The 21,566-nt window shown below is 30.2% G+C and overlaps 1 protein-coding gene across 1 annotated transcript in view; it reads left to right on the forward strand.

Annotated features, from left to right (window-relative positions):
• The window catches only part of Elp4 (elongator acetyltransferase complex subunit 4), a 258,524-nt gene that overhangs the window by 106,264 nt on the left and 130,694 nt on the right, over nt 1-21,566 (forward strand). Inside the window, exons 6-7 of the mRNA XM_076844298.2 lie at nt 2,412-2,496; nt 7,570-7,755. Of these exons, the coding sequence (XP_076700413.2) occupies nt 2,412-2,496; nt 7,570-7,755 (271 nt within the window). The remainder of the gene's footprint in view (nt 1-2,411; nt 2,497-7,569; nt 7,756-21,566) is intronic.

Below are 21,566 nucleotides of genomic sequence, written 5' to 3' on the forward strand. Positions count from 1 at the left end.
CCCTTTTTTGTTAAAGAATTCTCAGTTTATTTAATACATTGAAATTATATTTTCTGAAGAAAAGGTCCCCAAAATTCTTTTTTTTAATTTGTTCTTTTTAAATATACATGACAATAGAGTGTATTTTGACATAGTATACATACATGGAGTATAACTTCTCTTTTATTTTATCGAAGTTTTTATTTTCCTTAAACTCTAAATAGTTGCAGAAATCTATTATTTATAAGTTCAAAGAATTGTTGACAATTTGATTGTTTTGTTTCAATGCTAAATAAGGAAAGCAATTAAGATGTATTATCTTTATGTCTTCATTTTTGTTCTCACGTGAAAGAACCTCCCTATTTTCCACAGTAAATGAAACAATCAGCAGAGTGAAGATATAGTCTTATGGATGGGAGAAAATATGTCTGATAAGAGGTTAAAACCCAAAGTATATTAGGAACTCAAACAACTCAATAAATGAGCAAATGAATAAAATAGACATTTCTCAAAAGAAGACATACAAAAGAAGAGGACAATAAGTTCATGAAAAAATGATGCACATCATTAATCATGAAGAAAATGCAAATTAAAATCACAATGAGATATCACTTTACACCTGTTAAAATGGCTATTTTCAAAAAGATAGAAGATAGATATTGGCTACAATATGAAGAAAAGGGAATTCTTATAAGCCATTGGAGGGAAGATAAATTAATATATCTGTTATAGAAACCAGTATGAGGTTCCTCAAAATTTAAGAATAGAACTATGTATCTAACAATCCCATTTCTGGGTTTCTATCTAAAGGAAATTAAATTAGTAGGTTGAGGGGGATACATGTACTCCCATGTTCATTGCTGCATTATTCACAATAGCCACGACATGAAATCAACCTAAGTGTTCATCAACAGATGAACGGAGAAAATATGGTGTGTATATACATACAAAACACATAATGGAATACTATTTAACCTTTGAAAAGAAGGAAATTCTATTATTTGCGACAAACTGAATGAAACTGGAGGACCTTATACTAAGTGAAATAAGCCAAGCACAGAAAGACAAATATTATAGGATCTCATATTATCTTTATTATCATATGAAATAATAATGGTCTTGGACAGATGTATTATTGGTGGATCAGGAGACATTGGGTTTATGCGCCTTCTTTAACCCACGGTGACATTCATCAAATGGTTGGCTGCAATTCATTTCACAATCTGGGACTTTGGGCAGATTTTACCCTCTGTGCAAAGTTAATTGACCCAGATAGCAATTGAATATAGCGGATTCAAACAGTAGCATTTGTGTTCTAAAACTTGAACTAGCCAAAACAAATGTGTGTTAAGATATGAACTAGTCAAAAAATTGCCCTTGCAGAATATTATTTATAGAAATATTTCCTCACTCATGAAAGTCAAAAAATATGTTCATGTATTCTACTGTATTTTTACTGAAAATGGAGAAATAACTGTAATATCAAATCCCTCATTATCTGAAGCCATATTTGTTTTACACAGAAGAGAATTCTGTTCACTTGGTTTTCTTTTTTGTTTCTTAAGATAGATACCTTTAAGTTAGCTGCGGCTGATCAATAACTTATTTACAGAGATGTACATATATTTCTGTTGAGCTACCTACCACTGACTTTTCACACTAAGCAGTCTGGTATATATCCTAACTTTTAATATTCTTTACTGTTGAATGCATACTTCAAATTATATTTCATTCTTTTTTTAGGGCATTTTTTTCTGCTTATGTGATTGATATGTATAGGATTTCAGTAAAGCAAACAATTTTGTGTTTTTAAGGTCATGCACAGTTTATTAATGCAATGTTCATGGGGGAAATAATTTATGTTCTTAAATTTACACAATTGTGTCTTCTTTTAACAAAGAAAGTGGATAAACAATAAATTTAGAAGAATTTATACTTGTCTTTATGTGGTTTTAAAATATCAAGTTTTTAAATTACTATTATTTCAGCAGTTTATTCTAAGAAAATTAAAACTTTGATGGAATATGAGCTCAGGTGATCAGAACATTGATTCAGGTGTACTTGGCATAGCAGTTCATTATCTATGTGTTAATTATGTATGATTACTCCTGAAAAGCTATAGTGGCTTCATCTTTTAGGTTGCTTCATTAAATCATTAATTTTCTTGGAGGTAACTAAACCTGACATAATTAAGTCATCTCAGTCTCCACAGATTTTTATCTTCCCATGATGTCAAAAACACTGAGCAATTTAATATTATGTATTGATTTATATTTTAGGATTATTTAATACTAATTTGACACATTTTATTTACTTTTAAGTTATCTAATGAATATAAATATTTTAATTATTTACTGAATGTTTTAGTGTTGATTTTTTTTAGTTCCTATTAAAAAGCCCATTTATGTATTTGAGCTGCTTCTTACCAACAGTTCTTTGATTCATGGCTACACAAAGCTGCTTCAGTTCATCCAGAACACCATTTATGAGGAAGGATTTGATGGATCCAATCCCCAGGTATTGAATACTTTCAAAACCTTTTATATTTATGTATCTAATGTTGTTTTCAAAATCTTCAGGTTTGCACCTAGAAGGTCTTAGAAAAGAAACAACAGCAAACAATCTGTTTTCAAGCACAAAGAATGTAAATAAGCAGAGACAGACAGCCTTAGTTTGGCTGTTAATGTGTATTTAGAGTTTTAGCTAAATTCTCTCAGTGGATGCAAATAAGATATACACACACATTGTCAACACTAATTATTTTCAAATATCTGTTTATAGCTTCTGGGGTTAATAATTAGCTACATTTGAAAATTACTTTAAAATCTACAGGATCTGTACTTTTCTATCTAAATTTTTCATGTTTCTGTCATTCAGGCCTTAATTTTGAATTACCCTATATGTAAGAATTATGTCGAGATTTTATTTCTTCTTATATTGCACTTTGAGTTGTCTCATTGAATAAAAGATACATTTTTACTGCTGTATTAAAATATCTTATAGCTTAACTATTCTTTGTAGCTCTGATTTTAAAAATATTCTCCAAATTTCCACTAATAAAAATGTTCTGGTTAGTTAAACAGAATGGGGAAATTTTTATTTCAAGATATCATGCCTTTCAAAATTTCTTCTTAGTGATTTTAATTGCATCTGCAACTAAAAGATTTGTATTACATTTGCATTATTTTAGCAAAAGTATTTCCAAAGCACCATTGTTTTTATTGAAGAAGACAGAAAAGCTAAAAATCTTATTTTGGCATGCTCAGCTACATGGCTACTAATTCATAGATTTTACAATGTCTTGTAAAACTTTATGGCTGTATTTAACAATTTATCTATGGCCAAAAATAATAATATTTTAAAATTTTGTTTTGATTACTGATATAATAGTAGTCTAAAAACAGTTATGTATATTTGGGGAAGTACAGATATTTATTTGTAGGTGCTTTCTCACATGTCAGTTTTTGTGATATCTTTAGTATTTAATACAATTTTATTTTGATCCTTGTTGCTCCATTTTTGGTTCTTGCTAAGATTTATGAGTACCATGTCTTCCCTTTGGTGCCAGTGCTTGTCTGGAGAGGTAAATTGGTCCCTGACAGACACCTCTTGCTGTGGTAACTATGGAAACAGGCATGTCATAACAGTTCCTATGGTACATTGTGCAGAGCTGCTGCTCTTTCAGGATGATGATACATCAGAGAGCAAGAAATTTTCTGGAATATAAAAAAGTAAAGACAATAAATTGCAAAAGGAATTATGTACATGCGTACATACGTATAGAGATACTTCCTAAGACTCCTTAACGAACAAGCTCATCTTGGAATGGAATGAAATTTTTGTTTTTTTTAATTATATATTTGGGTATTAAAAAAATGCCATTTTCAAGAAACAATAAATTTTTTATGAAATTAATAAACAATAAACTGGAACTTGTGTGGTTCTCTGAACCATAGTTCTATTAACTTTCATAAAGATTGAACAGGTTTTTTTTAAGTATACATTTTTTAGTTGTAGGTGGACACAATATCTTTATTTTATTTTTATGTGGTGCTGAGGATTGAACCAGTGCCTCACCCATGCTAAGCAAGCACTCTACGTCTGAGCCACAACCCCAGCCCAAGACTGAATAGGTTTAAGTTGGATATTTCTGTGATGAATACCAATAATGCTTAAAATTTTAAATTAACATATACCAATATTATAAAAATTCACTTCCAATTTTATTAGAACTAAAATGTAGTTAATAAATTTGCATATTATTATAGATCACACTGTTTGTTGAGTTACCTAATTTATACATCTGTTTCACAAACTTTAAATGAATTCAAAAGACATTATTTATCTATCAAGCAATACTTCAAAAAAATATTATTTCTGAGCCAAAATCATGTTCTGACTTTTTTAGAAGGAAATTTAAGTCTTATTTTCTCTATCGGTACATTTTCAAATAAACTGAGCTAGTTGGAGACAACAGAAAGAAATACACTCTAGAGATGGAATTATTATAAGTTACCTCACAATTAACCTTGGTAAGATAAGTAGTATAGCAAATTGCTAAAGATGTTTGGAGTGAAAACACAAATTGCTGTTATAATTTTATTTAAGTTGTGATTTTTCAAGTATCTAAGAAATATAATGAAAATGAAATTTGAACATTGATTTTTCTTACAATATTATATTAAATATGTCAGATATATCCTTACGAATAAATTTAGTGATCAGCAAAAGTTTCTTGATATTAAATCTAACCATACCACACAGTTACCCATTATTATATGGCACAACAAAGGAGATATTCCAAATGACACAGGGGATTTGTATTTGACCTTTGTTTTTGCAATTACCATCATACTTTTAAAAATAAGACTATATTCCTTGTATTAAAATATTTGCTCAATTGTGTTCTGATGTGCTGTATACCTTCTGACTTAAATATCTTATCACTCATTCATTCTTTGGCTTAGAATTTCATTCCTTCTGTATGCGTACGTCAGTATGTCTGTCAAAGTCTTCTGTAGCTCCTGATTCCATACCTAACAGTGTTTTCTGTTACAAATTTGTAACAAGTGCTTTTTGAGACAACAATAATAGGTAATGGTGACCATAGGTTAAAGTATTGCCAGTTTTAGTTTATTAAACACTGACGGGGAAACAATATGATGCTGCTCCCCTTTACTTCATGTTTCCCTCTAACATCTGGATTTGGTGGGGTGGGGGTAAGGTTCTTATTCCCTTTTTCTAGATGGCTCTTCCTGTTAGGAGTCTAACTTAAGCTTGTTATCATTAGATAAGTTTAGAGATAACAAAATCAGCCTTAATTTTTGCTATTTAACTTAATTTTGACATTCTAAGTAAATAAGAAAGTGAGAAAAGTAATGTCCCATTATATTTCACAGATGTACATTTATATTTCTAACATATGCCTTGTATATTGTTTCACTTTATTTAAGTAGTACAGAAATTTTAAAAAAGAACAATTTTTATGGACCATTGAGATTATAACATAGGGTGTCTTAGATGGTTATCTGTCATAACTTTAACACAATCCAGAAAAGAAAATTAGGCTAACTGCTTTGATCGCATCAATTTAGTTCAGGTCCTTGGTGTCATGAAGTTTTTTTTCCTAAAGCTCTTAGGAAACTCCTTTTTCTGAAATCTCATTGTTATAATCTATCCAGGCCACTGCATCCTTTCATATATTTGAAGAATTTTATGGCATCATAGGACAATGTTTTAGTCTATTCTATGAATTCTAAATATGAGAAAACTAAATTTTAAAACACTATACAGTTGACCCTGTGTTACATATCTTCAGATGCAATCTACTGTAGATTAAAATTATATGAAAAAAAGAAATCATCAATACTGAACATACATAGACTTTTTTTTTCCTTAGTCCCAAATAATACAGCATAACCAGTGCATTTTGAGACAACAATAGTAGGTAATGGTGACCATAGGTTAAAGTATCGCCAGTTTTAGTTTCTTAATCTTTGCATTGTATTAGATATTATAATTAACCTAGAGATAATTTCAAGTATTCAAGAGGATGTGTGTATATAAGTTAAGCAAATACTGCATCATTTTATATATAGGATTTGAGCATCCACAGATTTGGGTATCCACAGGGGGCCCTAGAACCAATCACCCATGGATACTGAGAGAGAACTGTATGTGTTGACCGAAATCTACTTTGTTTCATAGTCCAGATCAAACAGTCCCAGTGTTATTCATTTCACCTATTATTCCCTTGGATTTTCCTCGTAACATTTCAGTGTTTCATTCATTTTCCTTACTTTTCTTTTGTCAATAAATTCTACTTGAAAAAAGAGCTCACAAATTCAATTTTCACCTATAATATCAGAGAAATAGATAAGCTATGTTGGACAATAACTAATTGGTTAAAAATTTTATTAGTTGTTTTTATAACAACAACTTGTAATAAATTTTAGGATCCTGTTTCATCATAAATTATATTTAAAGTGTCACATATTCCAAATCATGGATTTAAGAAAGAACATATTATTTTTCCCATTAGAATTATAATAATGATTTTCCAAATATTTGCATGTGCCAAGTTTTGTTAACACCTCTTTCTTTTGCCCAGAAATGTTGTTAGATTTCTAGGGAAAGCATTTACAAAACATTTGTTCAGTTAAAATAACACAAACAGTAAAATTTATTATTAAACACATTTATTGGCAAACACTTACTGACAATCATCCTGGGTTTTCTTTAATGATTTTTAAATATTCTTTCCCCAAGAAATATCAATCACTATTATTGTGACATTAATGTCAGTAGGCTCAAATTCTAAAAGTTCAACTTTAAAATTTTATGAAAAATGTTGAATTTTTATTATTATACAAACAGTCTCAGGAGGAAAACCTAGAGACAAGTGTAAAATATAAAACCAAATTGTTTCACATCTTAACATCTTAAACATTTTTCAAAAAAAGATCAGGCAGTAGATAAAGTTAAATGAGAAATATTGAGCAATTTATAATTTATTGAAATATTTATAGAATTTTCAAATTTTCCAAATACTAAGGACAAGTTTGCAAGCATTCAATTTTAGATTTTTCTCTTTGTTTCCTGTGATCTCTTACATATTAACTGCCTCCCACATAATTCTTAGCATAATCACTGATAAAATTTAGACACAATTTAAAGCTTAAGTATGTCATACTCTTTAAATTTTCCAAAAATGATTAAAATCAGTTCTATTGTTTGTTTGTTTGTTTGTTTGTTTGTTTACTTATTTAGAGACAGAGTTTTTCTATGTTGCCAGGCTGTCCTCAAACTTCTGGATACAAACATTCCCCTTGTCTCACCCTCCTGAGTAGCTAGAACTACAGCTACACAATCATGCCTGGTTTAGTTTTGTTTTTCTTTTTGTATATATACTCTTATAATCTAAAAGATTTCCTTTATATTACCTTATTACTAATACAACTTGAATTTTTAACATATTTTGTTGACATTGTGTTCCTGGTGTTATAAATAAAGATAAGAACTGGCTAATAAAAGAAGTATCCTATCAATTAACAAAACTTTATGTGTTTACTTCCCTCCCATTTCTTTTAGAAAAAACAGAAAAACATTTTAAGAATAGGAATTCAGAATCTTGGTTCACCTTTATGGGGAGATGACGTTTGCTGTACGGAAAACTGTAACAGTCACAGCCTTACCAAGTTCCTCTATGTTCTCCGAGGTCTTCTAAGAACCTCTCTGTCAGCCTGTATCATCACAATGCCAACACATCTTATCCAGGTAAGACTTTTAAAATTATCCTCCCTAACTAGTGGAGAAATGGTGTGATGTTGTGGTCTTAATTTCTATTTCCTTGACTAGGAATAATGTTGTGTGCTTTTTTGCCACCTGAATAGCTTTTTTTGTCAAGTTTTTTGTCCATTTTTAGTTGAGTAATCACCTCATTATCAAGTTGTATAATTCCTGATACATTTTAGCTACAGTTTGCAATGGCTGTGATAAAAGTTTAAAGTCTTAATGAGGTTTAACTTACCAGTTTTTTAAATAGTTATGGTTTCTCTCTCACCTGCTCAATCTTACCAGTCTTGGTCCTCTACAAGATCTTTTTTTATGTTTTCTTCTAAATGTTTCATAGTTTGATCTTATACTAATGGATCAATGTATTCCTGTTTGAATTTTTTACACAATTTTTGTTCATGTTCTCAAACACTTTTTGGTTTCCTTAGTTAATTCTACTTTTATGTTAACGTACTTCACATGTACTTGTTCTTTTTTTATTGGTAGTACTATTTACTAAACTTCTGTTTGCCTCAAATATGTCATTTTATATAATCCCAAATATCTACTACACTGTGGTTTTGTTAAGGCAGGATCAGATGTTTATACTTTTCTTCATATGACTTTCTGATAATAATGTAACATTTAGTCATACAGAACATTTTAATATTATAACTGAAAAAATTGACATAATGAGTTACTTTTGATTCCTTGGACAGTAGATTTTATTTCTAATAGTCATGAGAGGATAACTAACTCAGTGTTATTTTTTATGGACTTTGTACAGAATATCCTGAACTTACATTGTTACTATGATCTTAAAACTAATGTGTGTGTGTGTGTGTGTGTTGTGTATGTGTGTGTGTTGTGTGTGTGTGTATGAAATTTATTTTTTTATTCTATTAGACATTATACCCATACTTTCATTATGTTCTTTGTTAAAAAGGAACATAAAGTTAATACTTTACTAATAATTTGGTTAGACATAACAAGCTTCTCGAGTTTGATAATAAATTAAACCTGAAACAGATTCATCAGATACTGGTGAAAATACTGCTACATTCCTACTACTACCAATTGTGCTATTACTATGAGTATACAGGCCAAGCACTTCACAAGCATTATGTCCTTAAATCTTTACCATAAACCTATGTTCTGTGTACCTTATAGGTAGTTTTTAACCTCTGTTCTCCCCAGGTCACCTAGTTGGTAAGTGACGCTACCAATGTCTTTCCCTGACTCCACACCCCAACATCTTCACAAATAAATCACATACCATCTCAAATCATCACAACAATTCTCAGAGATAGCTGTGGTGTCAACTACAAAGAAGATTAAACCGAGGTTAATTGATTCTCCAATATCACATGTCTGTTATGCATCGAAAGATGGTATTCAAACTCAAATCTTCTTAATTCTAAAATTTCTCTCCCCTCTGTCACGTTACATCCTATTGTCTTGAATTATTAACTACTTTTGATGATGTAGCATTCCATTAGGAAGAAAAGTTATTATTCTACCTTGCTATTATTCAGCATTTTTAACAAGAAAACTATCATTGTAAAATCTTTGTCAAATTAGATTATGTGAAAGATTAAGCTGAAAATTTATTCCATTCCAGGCAAGAGAAGACAAAAAATGAGTATATGTTTCCTTTTACATAATTGCAAAGAAAAATGATTCTGAAATGAATATATGTAACTTTTCAAACTTATTACAAAGAAATTCCTGGGAGGGAGAGAGAAAGGAAGAAGAAACACTTTTAAAAAGCTATTTCTTTGGTAATTATTACTTAGAGAAGAGGTTCCTGTCCGATTAAGAATGTCTATGACAATGATTTCTTTGCCATTGCTTAAGGGAAACAGTGATTCTATCAGGTGATGTCAAGTCAGCCCATCTTCATCACAGATAAAGTAATGATTACATAATAAGGTAAACTGAATGTCTAAACATAAAAATATAATAATTTTGATATTTTACAGCTATATTTAAATCCTTGTGTAGCTAGAAGCAATATTTTTTTTAATTCTTGCTTTTCAATGTACCAATAAAGAGACAAATACTTTGAGATGGAAGTAACATAACCTAAGGTTAGATTTTGGTGATAAGTTTAATGTTATACATGGTGACCAAGAATTAAGACATGTTCTCCAAAATAGAAAGTGCCTTTAAATAACAACAACAAAAATAACCTGTACAACCTTTTAATATTTCCACATTTTTCATTCTATTTTCCCTGCATAATTTTGCAAAGCTATCATGTAGTCTCCTGACCCTAATATCATTTGATAGCTGGTGTTGTGGTTGCAGACACCTATAATTCCAGCTAATCAAGAGTCTGAGACAGGAGGATCCCAAACTCAAGGTCATCTGGGCAGCATAGTAAAATCCTGTCTCAAAATGAAACTTAAAAATGGGCTGTAATGTAGATGAGTGGTAGTGTGCTTGCCTAGCATGCATGAAGACCTGCATTCAATCTCTAGTATCATGATCAATCACTCAGTCTCTTCCTCTTTAAATATGAGTCTCTAACCATGTATTTGTTTCTATATCTAAATATTTAGGAGAAAATCAGTCATCATATAAGTAGAGGATAAAGCTCTTTATAACTTTTAAAGACTAGCAAGGAAAACAGTCTAAGAAAAGAATAAGAACTGGAAGCAGTATGATTAGAAATCTAATCAAAGACATATCAAACTTATAGGTAGTTAGTATTCTCATTATCTTTACCCAGGATCACACAGCTAGTAAAGGACAGAATTTAGACCTAAGCATTTTCTTCCTGCCCCTAGTTACTGAACTTTTAACTAGCATGTTATGCTGCTTATTCAGTAGAGGTACTAAAATTAAGAAAAATACTAGGTATAAAGTAGTATTCATTGATAGGAAGAGCCAGTACTTTTGGAGGCAGAGAGCCTTTATAAGTTATTTGATCTTAGTCAAATGTTAACTTTTTTTCAGCCTCAACTTCTTCCTCTGTAAAATTTAGACAAAATATAAAAGTCAAAAGATTAGCAATATCAGGAACTGAGACACTGCTGGCACATTGTAGGCATTCAGTTTATGTTATCTTCACTATATATTATTTAAACAGACCTCCAAAACTGAGAATTTGAACAGAGATCAGTCTACAATGATAAGATGTAAAGTCTGTCAATGCAACCAAGGGACTGGGGTTATAGCTCATGTGATCAGCATTCACAAGGCCAAGGGTTCAATCCCCAATATAAAAAAAAAATAGAAATCTTTAGTTTCCTAATTCTCTTTATGAGAAACACTGGCAGCTTCTCATAGATTAGGCCTGAGACAGACTCCAAGGCATAGATAAAGTTAAATATCCATCCAGATGTTAGTATTATCGCCATGTTGTAACAAAACTCTTTTAACATCATATGTATATTTCCTTTCCACTATTACCATTGCCATCTCTAGAGACTAAATTGAAGTTTCAATTGTGATTGAAATGACTAAAGGTAATTTAGCTTAGTCATTTATTCAATGAAGATAGCAAGCACTATTCTAGGCACTATGGGAATGTAGTATTGAATATGACAAAGTTCCTATTCCCATGGGGCTTTTTTAGCAATGTAAAAGGATGGAAAATAATATATGTAGGTATTTGGATGCTTGGACTTGGATGTTGATAGTAAAATAGTTTCTGGCAGGAATTAGAAATGTAGTTTGATACCCTTGGAAATTTTGTCATATAATTAAGCATCTATAAATAAAGTAACACTAGATTAAAAATACATAAAGTATTCATCTCTTAGAGTGCTAAACCAACCAATCAGTGTTCTTATTTTAGTTATTAGCATTCTGTCAGACTTGTACAGTAATGATTAGTTACCCTTTATTGTACTTTTGGCACGCTTCCCATGTTTAATTTCATTGTAGGCAAGGAACACATAGTTAGGGAAATTGCAAAGAGGGGAAAAAGTTAAAATAGGGAAAATAATGACGTAGACTCAAAACTGATTTTAACTTATTGTCATAATAAGACTTGCAAGTAGAATTAACAAGCATGATTTTTAATTTTGCATTTGAAATATTTTGTTTGGCCTCACAATTAAGCTTTAATTTTTTTTATTTCCTTTGAGTTAAAGATTTTTTCCATAATAACACAGAGTAAAATGACAAGCATACTTTGACGCACATGTATAAAAATAAACTCCAAACATTTGTTAAGAAAACACTAAAATTATTTGGCAAATATCCTATGAATGACTTAAATCATGTAAATATAGTCTTGAACAATTTTCCCTGTGAAGTAACATTATTCTCATATAATCTCTTATTAGAATATAGTTTTAGTGTCTGCCCAAAGACATTGTACTAAAATGAATGTGAAAATGGCTAAGTTAAAAACAGACTTTGTTACATGCTGAACTGTGGAGTAAAGTGTCATTAGAAGGAGCAAAACTACGGGTGGCGTCCCTATATTCCAGCATTACTCAGTTCCCAGATCCCTGCTGTGTAGTTGTGCCACTCGCCAAGAAGCCTGTTAAAGAGCCCCCAAGAGCATGTGTACAGCCCTCCATGTTAATAGTTAATTGGTGAGGATGGCAAGATGAGAGGACAGCCGAACATGTGGTCTCTCAGACTCAAGCCATAGACAGACCTTTAGTTATAATAACAGCAGCTGCTCACATTCTCACAACTCAACTGTTCAAACTCTGTTGTCAAGTGAAGGTTGTCGTGGATTGAAAAAATTGAAAAAGGAAAGGTGCATCTAAGAAAAGTAACCAAAATCCTCTCTTCAAACTCTTCCTACATATTAGTTTAATTATATTATTTCAACTTTTAAATACTTAAAGTATAAATTTTTGTATTAAAGGTTGTTATATTTCAGCTACATTGAACATTCTACTGCCTTTTTCCCTGCTTACTATTAGAAATGTCTTCCTTGTTTGAAACTTTTAAATGAGGTTTGGTTTGGTTTGGTTTGGTTTGGTTTTGAAAATTGGTAACTTTAAAGTAGGTACAAAAGGACACTGATTTTCATATCTAGCAATATCTGAAACTGGTTTCTTTCTGATCTATAAATCAGAGCTGGCTTATTACTAGTGAAATTTGTCATCCACCTCCAAATTATACAAACATTTTGTGCCTTTTAAATTAGTTTTATTTTCAATTGCCTGACAGTTGTGAGCTGTAGAAAATGTTGACCAATGACATTTATTCTTTTGAGAAATAAAAACTTAGTTTTATGTCTTATTTTATCAGCAAGGAGAAAGGAAAAAAAATTTTCCCTGATGTGTTTTTTTTTACATAATCTGTGACAAGATTTTATTTTTACTGATCAATATTTCCTCAAACTATCAGGAAATAAATATTAAAAGACTAAGAATTGTAATTAAAATAGGAAAGGCTATTCTCACATCTTTCCTTTCAAAAGAAAATTTATTTTTTATTATTGCTAATTTTTATTCAAACCTTCATTAGCTATACTTGTAAAGAATTTTTAAATATAAATGAAAACCTAAAAATCTTTTCCTTAACTGTAATAACAAAGGAATGAAAACTTTTTTGATATTAAGATAAAATCTGAAATATTGTTTCATTTATGAATAATTTTAAGTATTGCAAGCATTTAACGTATTTTCTTAGAGAATATTAGTTGGTAAACTAAATTTTCTTTTATTTAGAACCAATTTCAGATTTGAAACAAGGCTACAGCCTATCTTGGCATCATTGGAAGTCTCTCAATTAATAGCCTTGTTCAGATTTTTCTCATATAGCCACTGTTGTACAATAAATTGATCTGTATATTTTTTTTCCTCAACTGGTTGATTTAAGGAAACTATTACAGCATTAGTTAGTTTATACCAAAGAGAACTTATTTTCAGAAAAAAAAGCAAGAAAGGGTCTTGTTATATATCTCTTGAAACTTGAATAAAGTTAAATTGTTATTTTAATTGATAGCTTTTCCAGATAATCTGCTATAATATTAAAATATTAGATCTTTGAATCCACTGGAGTAAATGATACAGTATGATCTCATGTAAAGAAATTCAGAACAGATCTTTTCACACCCATAAACTTTTGTGTTCATTCTGAGGGTTTTATCAGCTAAATTCAAAGTCAAGCAGTAGATGGCTTTAGAAGTAACCACTAATATGGAATGATAAAATGTGAACTCCAAAAGTCTTGTGGTTTTTTCCCAATGTGCAAGAACTAAAAACAATTATTTGGTGAGTAAACAACAGATACTATGAAAAACTACAAAATTTTGGAAAGTAATTTTTATATAATTGTTAATAATGGAGGGCATCATCATAGGAATGCATAACCTCACTTCCTGACATATCTTAATATTATTTTTTATATTTGTAATATACTTTATAAAGGAGATTATTTAAGAATGAAAATTATAGATTTAATCAGTTAATCAAAGCTGTTAGTTACTAAAGGATAAAGCCAGATATTCTAGGTATGATTTTTTTTCATTAATTTCTTCCCTGATCAGGATATTCTCAGCTAAGAATATGCCTTTAGTGTTTCTAGATCTTCTTAACTACCATGAATTTGATTGTAGGAAATTGACATATTTCAAATATGCAAACAAATAATTTTTAAAAATTGAATCACTTAAGCTAACTTTAATTTTATAACACATTTTAAATTTCAGCATCTTTATATAGTCTAATAAGTTTTAAACAATCTGTTTTTTCTTTAAAATAGAAAACAGTAGAACTGTGTTTCAGTCCTTCTATTATAGGCTTGGAATTTATAAATTCTTATAGCTCTAGATTCTTTTCTTCTGTATCGTATCAGACTGCACATACTGGCATCTGGTTAATTTTTAATATCAAATTGTGGCTTGTATGCATTACACATATACTATATACTTAATTTACTTTCTTGGTCAAGAGTTATTGAAACTTTTTACAAAAATAAACTTTGTAATTATCTGTCTACACAGAATATAATACTACAATGGCAGTATATGTATCATTTTGTCTTAGTGTAAATATGCATATTAAATAAAATCAGAATATATATTAAATTTCCAGTAAGATTCGTGTTCATCTTTAAAAGGAAAAATACCTTTTAGAAACTTTTTATTGCACTTAATCTAACCAAAAGCATATTCAGAAATCTTATTAAACAATAATAATTTTGGTTTTTAAATGGTTTTCCCTAAAATAACTTTCTTATGTTTTAGTTCATATTGTGATTCATATATAGTTCCTATTATGCTAGTGATTATTAGCTACATGGTTTTTTAGGGCCAAACTTTTCAAATGTATCAATAAAATAAATAGGGAGTGTCTCCTCACAGAGATTGAGTCATCTGTTTGGGCATATGGAATCTTTGGCTGCTGGACTGCATGGTCTTTATAATGCCCAGTGTCCAGGCATGGACACAACTGTTCTGAGAGCAGAAGTAGGGAGGGACCTACATATTCCGTTCCACTGTGAACATGATAGAAGAAAAATGGAGAAATTATTTTTACATCATTTTTTTATAATAAGCTGTGTTCTGCATCACTTTTTGTATACAGGAAAAAAAACTTTACTTAATTTTGCATTTATTTTACAAATAAAATTACTAAGGCTTTTATCTTTGGTCTTAACAACTACCCTAAAAATATTTGTGAGAAAATGCAAGTTTAGAATTGTTTGTATTTACATGCTTGGATTCATACCTTCTCTTAAAGAAAGCTTGCTATCTTTGAAAAAGGATATTTTTCTTAATGTTGAGACAAAATGTGCTTGTAACTAATTATAATTTGAAGCTGTTTAAGTATCGGGTCAAATATTATGTCCTAATGTTATGTTTAGCCCTTTGCTATTAATTACATTATTATTACTATATAAAGAGTACTACCTTCTTTAATAATGTTTTCGCACCCTATGTAGTTAATCTTTAATGTTGAGAGGACAAGGGGAGAGATTAAATTAGCCTTGTAACCTCTTTCTTTTCCAGGCTGATGATGGAAAATAAAAGCTCTTAGCCACAAAATGTAACACTTAGAATTAATATTTAATTAGACTAGCAAATTGTACACTGTGGCTGAAAGCTTCCAAAGAGTTGTTAGTGCCACAATTGACCTACAGGTTTAATAATAACTCACTTCTAGAAGCAAGTGCCAGTTCAGCATAGTAGAGCCACTGTAAGAAAGTCCTGAGAGATTAAAATCAGCAAACCAAATGGCAGGCAAGGATTCCTGGGATGGAGCCTTCTGGAAAGCTGGGAGCTGGAATAGCTTTTAAGCCAGGATTCAGATGAGAACAGTGGGTGAAAAAGCTGATCCCTCCTGTTCTGGGAGCTGCTGGTTGTAGGCCAAAATCTTAGAACAGATTTTTACTAAATGTTTTTGCTGCAGCTATTAACTTACATTGAAAATCAAATATCGAATAATTTTTCTGTAAAATTTAACAGATTTTTTGTGTAAACATTAGTTCTTAATTCCTTACATATTAGTACATAATATCTGTAAACTCAGATCATTAGATTATCAGATAGGTTTGGCGCTGTACATCTATGCTGTTTTGCTGTGACATGCTGTTTCCTTGTTCCCTGTATAGTTGATTTATATGGTTCATTTCTATATTATTTCATTATGGGGCATTATGTGGAACCTGAGAAAGAGATTAGGAAGTCTATAACCCAAGAATTTTTTTCTTCAAGAAAGTATATACATTTATGTGTACATGCATATGTATATATATGTGTATAAAAACAAAGAATAATTCAAAGGTATGCTTAAATTTAAAAGGCTTTATATTATAAAAGCAATGCTACATTTGCTTATGCTTATGATGTAATTAAATTACAAGATAAATAATTGGACCTCCTGGTGAAACATTGGATCCTTATATATCTGACAAATTAATGTGATGAAAATATGATACCATGAGTTTGAAAATGTGCAAGTGTAGAACGGCAGAGTGAAAGAGGGACACCTTACATAATTTATTGGTTATATCTTAAATAATTAAAGAAAAGCTAGTCATTAGTTAAAAATTCAAGCAGGTGAGGACATTGCCAGCAGAGGGAGTAGTCCTGTCTTCCGTCAGGTTCCCATCATTTTCCCACCTGCCTCAGCCTTTTTCCCAGCCAGTCTCCCATCTGGACCTGGCTCTGTCTGCCTGTTCCTGATGACAGGCTATCATTTTATACTCAATATGGGATTATTCTAAGCTGATTTTAAACTTTAGTATCTTTAACCTGCCACCATATCAGAAACATCAGCTGGATGCCCTGTTTGATATTTGGATATTAGCATTTTTTTTCCAGTCAGGGTGTAAGCTTTGGACATCTGAATTTCATCTTATGAATTTTAAGTATAAAGTATTAAGATAAAAATTTCTGATTTAGAGATTACTCATAAAATATTTTAAGGATAAAATACAAGCAAATTTCTCTGTGAATGGTTTCTATAATGTGAACTAAGTTATGTAAATTTGTAAAAAAAGGCCTAAAATAAATTTTGAATATTATGCCATTATTTTATTCAGCTTATTCATCATATTATTTTGCTCATCCCATTTCTGTTTTCAGAATATGCAAAGTTTTTAAACGTTTTATAGAATAATTTATTGAAAAAGAATCAAATGATATAAATAGATACTCTGCGAAATATGCAATATTTATGTTTCTAAAAATAAAGGCATGTATTCTTAAAAAAAAAAAAAACAGTTGTTAAGAACCAATATTTTCAGACCAAAATTTAAATTACCAAGTATTTAAATAGAAAGAAAACACAAAAAGATGTGGCTCCATTGCTTATTCCTAATAAATTACAACATATTCAGCAACTTAATCTTTGAAGTTAAGTATATTTGCCCTTAGCTCCTCATGGATATGTTTTAAGCTTTAGCAGGAAAAAACCCAAAGTGTTTGTTTTATGATTTCCCTGAATGAATATCATTATGTGAGATTGCCACCAGAGAGTTGTATTTAGAATTTTTTAATTTACAAAGTTTATCCATAATCTAAAATTAGCTGAGTTTGAATAAATTTCAGTATTAAATCTGGAAAGTTTTAATCTAATACTCATATTAATTTTTATTACAAATATGCAATAGTATAATCTTATCTGATAAAATTTTATTCTTTATTAAGCTAAAATTAATCATGAACAGAATTATTTACCCAGTATCAAATATTTTCAGTAAAATACAGATCTAATTCACAGAAGTAAGGCAACAACTCTGGGAAAGATGAAACAAGTTTTTGAAAAGTTAACACAGTATGATTTTATTATTTTATTCTTGGTTTCAATAGAATAGAGAACTTAATAAGCATGGAAAAGCAAATACCTCATTAAGTACTTTAGATTTGTCTTTTGATCCAAGTTTATTTTTTGGATTTCATGACAAGGAAATGTCATAAAGTGAGCTCTTGAGTCTACCATACTTGCTTGTGAGGATCTCCAACACGTACACCTCATATCATGTACTAAGGTCAAACATAAAGTAACTTAAATGTTTCTTTAACTGTCTAACTATAACTTAATAGTACTTTCATCCACATCTGATGTTTGTACCATGCTCAAATGGAAGCTCTTCTTTCACATTGTGTTTTCTCTTTCTTAAATAGTATAAATTAAGAAACCTAAGAATCTATTCTCATTTGAGGCATAGCATAAATGCTTTCGTTGATTGATTTATTCCTCTTAAGCCCCTTAATAATTCAATTATTGGTTAATTGATTTTTAATATTCTTTTAAAAATATTTCCCAGAAATGTAATTTGTATTGGTACAAATTATATCTTTTATATTGTTAAGATTATTAAGTCCAAGAAAATAAAGAAATATTCAGGGTTGAAATATTATCATTGTTCCTTGATAATGCCAACAACTTTTTTAGAAAATGGTGTGAGTTTTATATGATCGTAGTGAAATTTTTATCTCTTAACAATATTTTTAGTTTAGTTTTACAAACTTTTGAATCGAAAGGAAACATTAAATTAATCTTCCTTAACTTAAAATATATTTAATGGATTTAGGGTACCCTAAATAAAACTGTTAACATTCCATAATAGCAAACAGGAAATAATAAAAACAAAATCTCAATGTTATTTTTGAAAATGAAATCGTAATTTTTTAAAAAATAGTAAAAGACCGGACTATCTGATTTGCTATGTTATTTACAACAACATTTGACATATTTTAAATTTAATTAATTAAGGAATTACACTGCAAGAGAAAAGTTTAAGAGCCTTTTATGTAACTTATTACAATGCTCTTTGAGATTGCCAACAAACTCTTAAAACTCCTGGACACTGGCTCTCTTCTCTTCTGGCTTCCCTCCTAGTCATGTCTTGGCTACTATCCAGAGCTGACAACTTTCACCAGGAGCAAAGGGATATTTGTCTAGTATAAGAAGGATTTTTGAGTCATCCCATATCCAGATGGGCAAGGAGGAAGGGTGGCAATATCATTGTATATACTTGGGTGATGTCATTTTGTCACACATGTACTATAACCATTATTTTGTTCATAGTAGTGAATTTTGAATGTCCTTACTCAAATGTTCTTTATTAGAAACTATAAATTTCAAAGTTATTGAAAAATTATGTTCAGATTTATGTTTGATTAATCAATGAACAAATGCCTTTACTTCTTCATTTCCAACTATATACTTAAGACCAGAGAGGTTTTGCATCTTTACTAATAACATAAAAACACTTAGAAGCTGTTAGGGTGAAAAGATAGAAGTTCCAGTTTCCAAGGCCTCTGCTCCAATCATTATGCTAAAGCTTTCTTAACACTACTGGTTATATTTTGACAAAATGTTATCCACAATGTATTCCTACTAAACTGTATTATAATTATTATGATTTTAAGGATTTTCTTAAGTTGTTAATTTTAGATTCATTTACATAAATTTACCTTTCTTTATTTATTTAGAGGCCCATTTAGTGTTTATATTATGATTTGAGACCTTTTGACAAGAATGGTTTTAAGGTAGGATTATATTAATAGACCATATTCCTTATGAATCTTGGACATACAGAAGTTATCTGTAATATATTTTTTAACTTAAAAAATGTACATTTACGTACCCAGATATCTTTTGGGTTCCTATAAATAACTAGAAGTTTGAGTGAATTTATCATAAAAATTAAGATTATCTGAATCAGTAAACTTAAATGTCATAGTTACATTTATTTAATTTTTAATTTCCTTTGCTTTTTATTCTATAAATGTGTTTCAGATTCCTGCACAATTTTCACAATTAATCTGTCTGGCCACATTGTATAAACTGTATTGCAAAATAACTATGCAGAAAACAATAAAGTTACTGTTAAGGGTAAATTATTTTATGATAATAGCATGATTAAAAGTTTGTCTTGTTCTAAAACTACATGAAGGCTTTTAAAATAGAATTTAGTTTGTAGTTAATAACTATGATATGAATCTGAAATATAATAAATAAAACATGAATGAGTTTCTGAGACATTTTGAACTCTAGGTTGTACATGCCTTTCAAATCTGGAATTCATTTGTTTTCTTCTTCAAAGTGTATAGTTGATGTTTTATCACCCACAGACTCTCTTAAAAAGACTTACAAAGCAGATAAATATTACAAGATGTTAATAGTTTATTAATTTTAGGCATAAATGAAAGAAACAAATGTCAGGTTAGCCATTTAAATACACAGTACCTTGCTTATATACTACTAGGATGGATATCAATCCCATTATACTTTATATTTATAAAGTATTACAACTATTATTCATATAGTTGAGAAGGCCCTAGTTGATATCACTGAAATCTAGCATAGTTCTAAAAAAAAAAAAAAAAAATGTTTTTTACTATTTTATATTCAGATATTTAGACACAAAGGTTTAGTCTTTTCTTTATAGATAAAAGTAAATCTGACCTTTTTGATTAAGAAATATTGTCAGTAGCCTTTGTAAGTGCTTGATCATCTGAGGGTCCATAACAGGAGTACTCTTCACAGTTGAATTTATACTAAAAATAAAATGATAATATTCTGCTGGTTATTATCCAAGATTCTTCTTGATGGGGAAACCACATGGTTTTTCTTCATCTCCCACTTGTTCTCACCCTTTACTACCAACCCAGCCACACCCCACCCCCACCCCAACATTGTTCAGTACTCAGCACAATGAATCATTTTCAAGTTGACTCATTGTGAACTGTCTCCCAGCTGTTGGAATGTCTGGCAGACATTTTTGTTTGGGTGAAGAATAACTGGCTGAAACCCAACCTGGATGAGTTTGATATAATGGTCTTTGGCTAAAGAAATATTGAGAGGAACATGTTTATGGCCTCTGAAGCCCCTGTTATTCCTGGAGTAAGACTATCCCCTGTGGCACAGAACTGAAAGTAAGGAATCAATCTGGATTATTTTCTCACCATTGAATGAAAAATTGCCTTAGAAAAAAATAGCATTTCCAAGTCATGTTTGTTTTTCTACTTCGTGTGCCCACATGATTGAAAGTATTAAAGATGATTAAGAAAAATTATTTTAATGGTCCTTTTTAAGAACACCGGTTCAAGGTCCAAAACTTTCTTCATGTAACACCCGTTTCTTCCTAACGAGGAGTTTCAAATACTGCTCTAGGTGTGTAGTTAGTCATCATTCAAACAAAATGTTTGGTGACACAGACTACTCTGCATTTCATACTAAGTCAGGTAGCATTGACCTTCCTCCTTTTATTTTGCATTCTTATACAATCCTTTTAAAGGGAGTTAAGAAACAGGAATACCAGTAAACTCAGTAGTCATTTGTGTTTTCAGAAAATGAAAATCTTTTATTATATTTGACCTTTTCTCCAAAAGAGGATATAGCATGAAACTGATAAATTTTCTTGATTGTTTTACATTTCCC

Source organism: Callospermophilus lateralis, chromosome 2 (genome assembly GCF_048772815.1).
Source record: "Callospermophilus lateralis isolate mCalLat2 chromosome 2, mCalLat2.hap1, whole genome shotgun sequence".
In the NCBI taxonomy this organism is placed as follows: Eukaryota; Metazoa; Chordata; class Mammalia; order Rodentia; family Sciuridae; genus Callospermophilus; species Callospermophilus lateralis.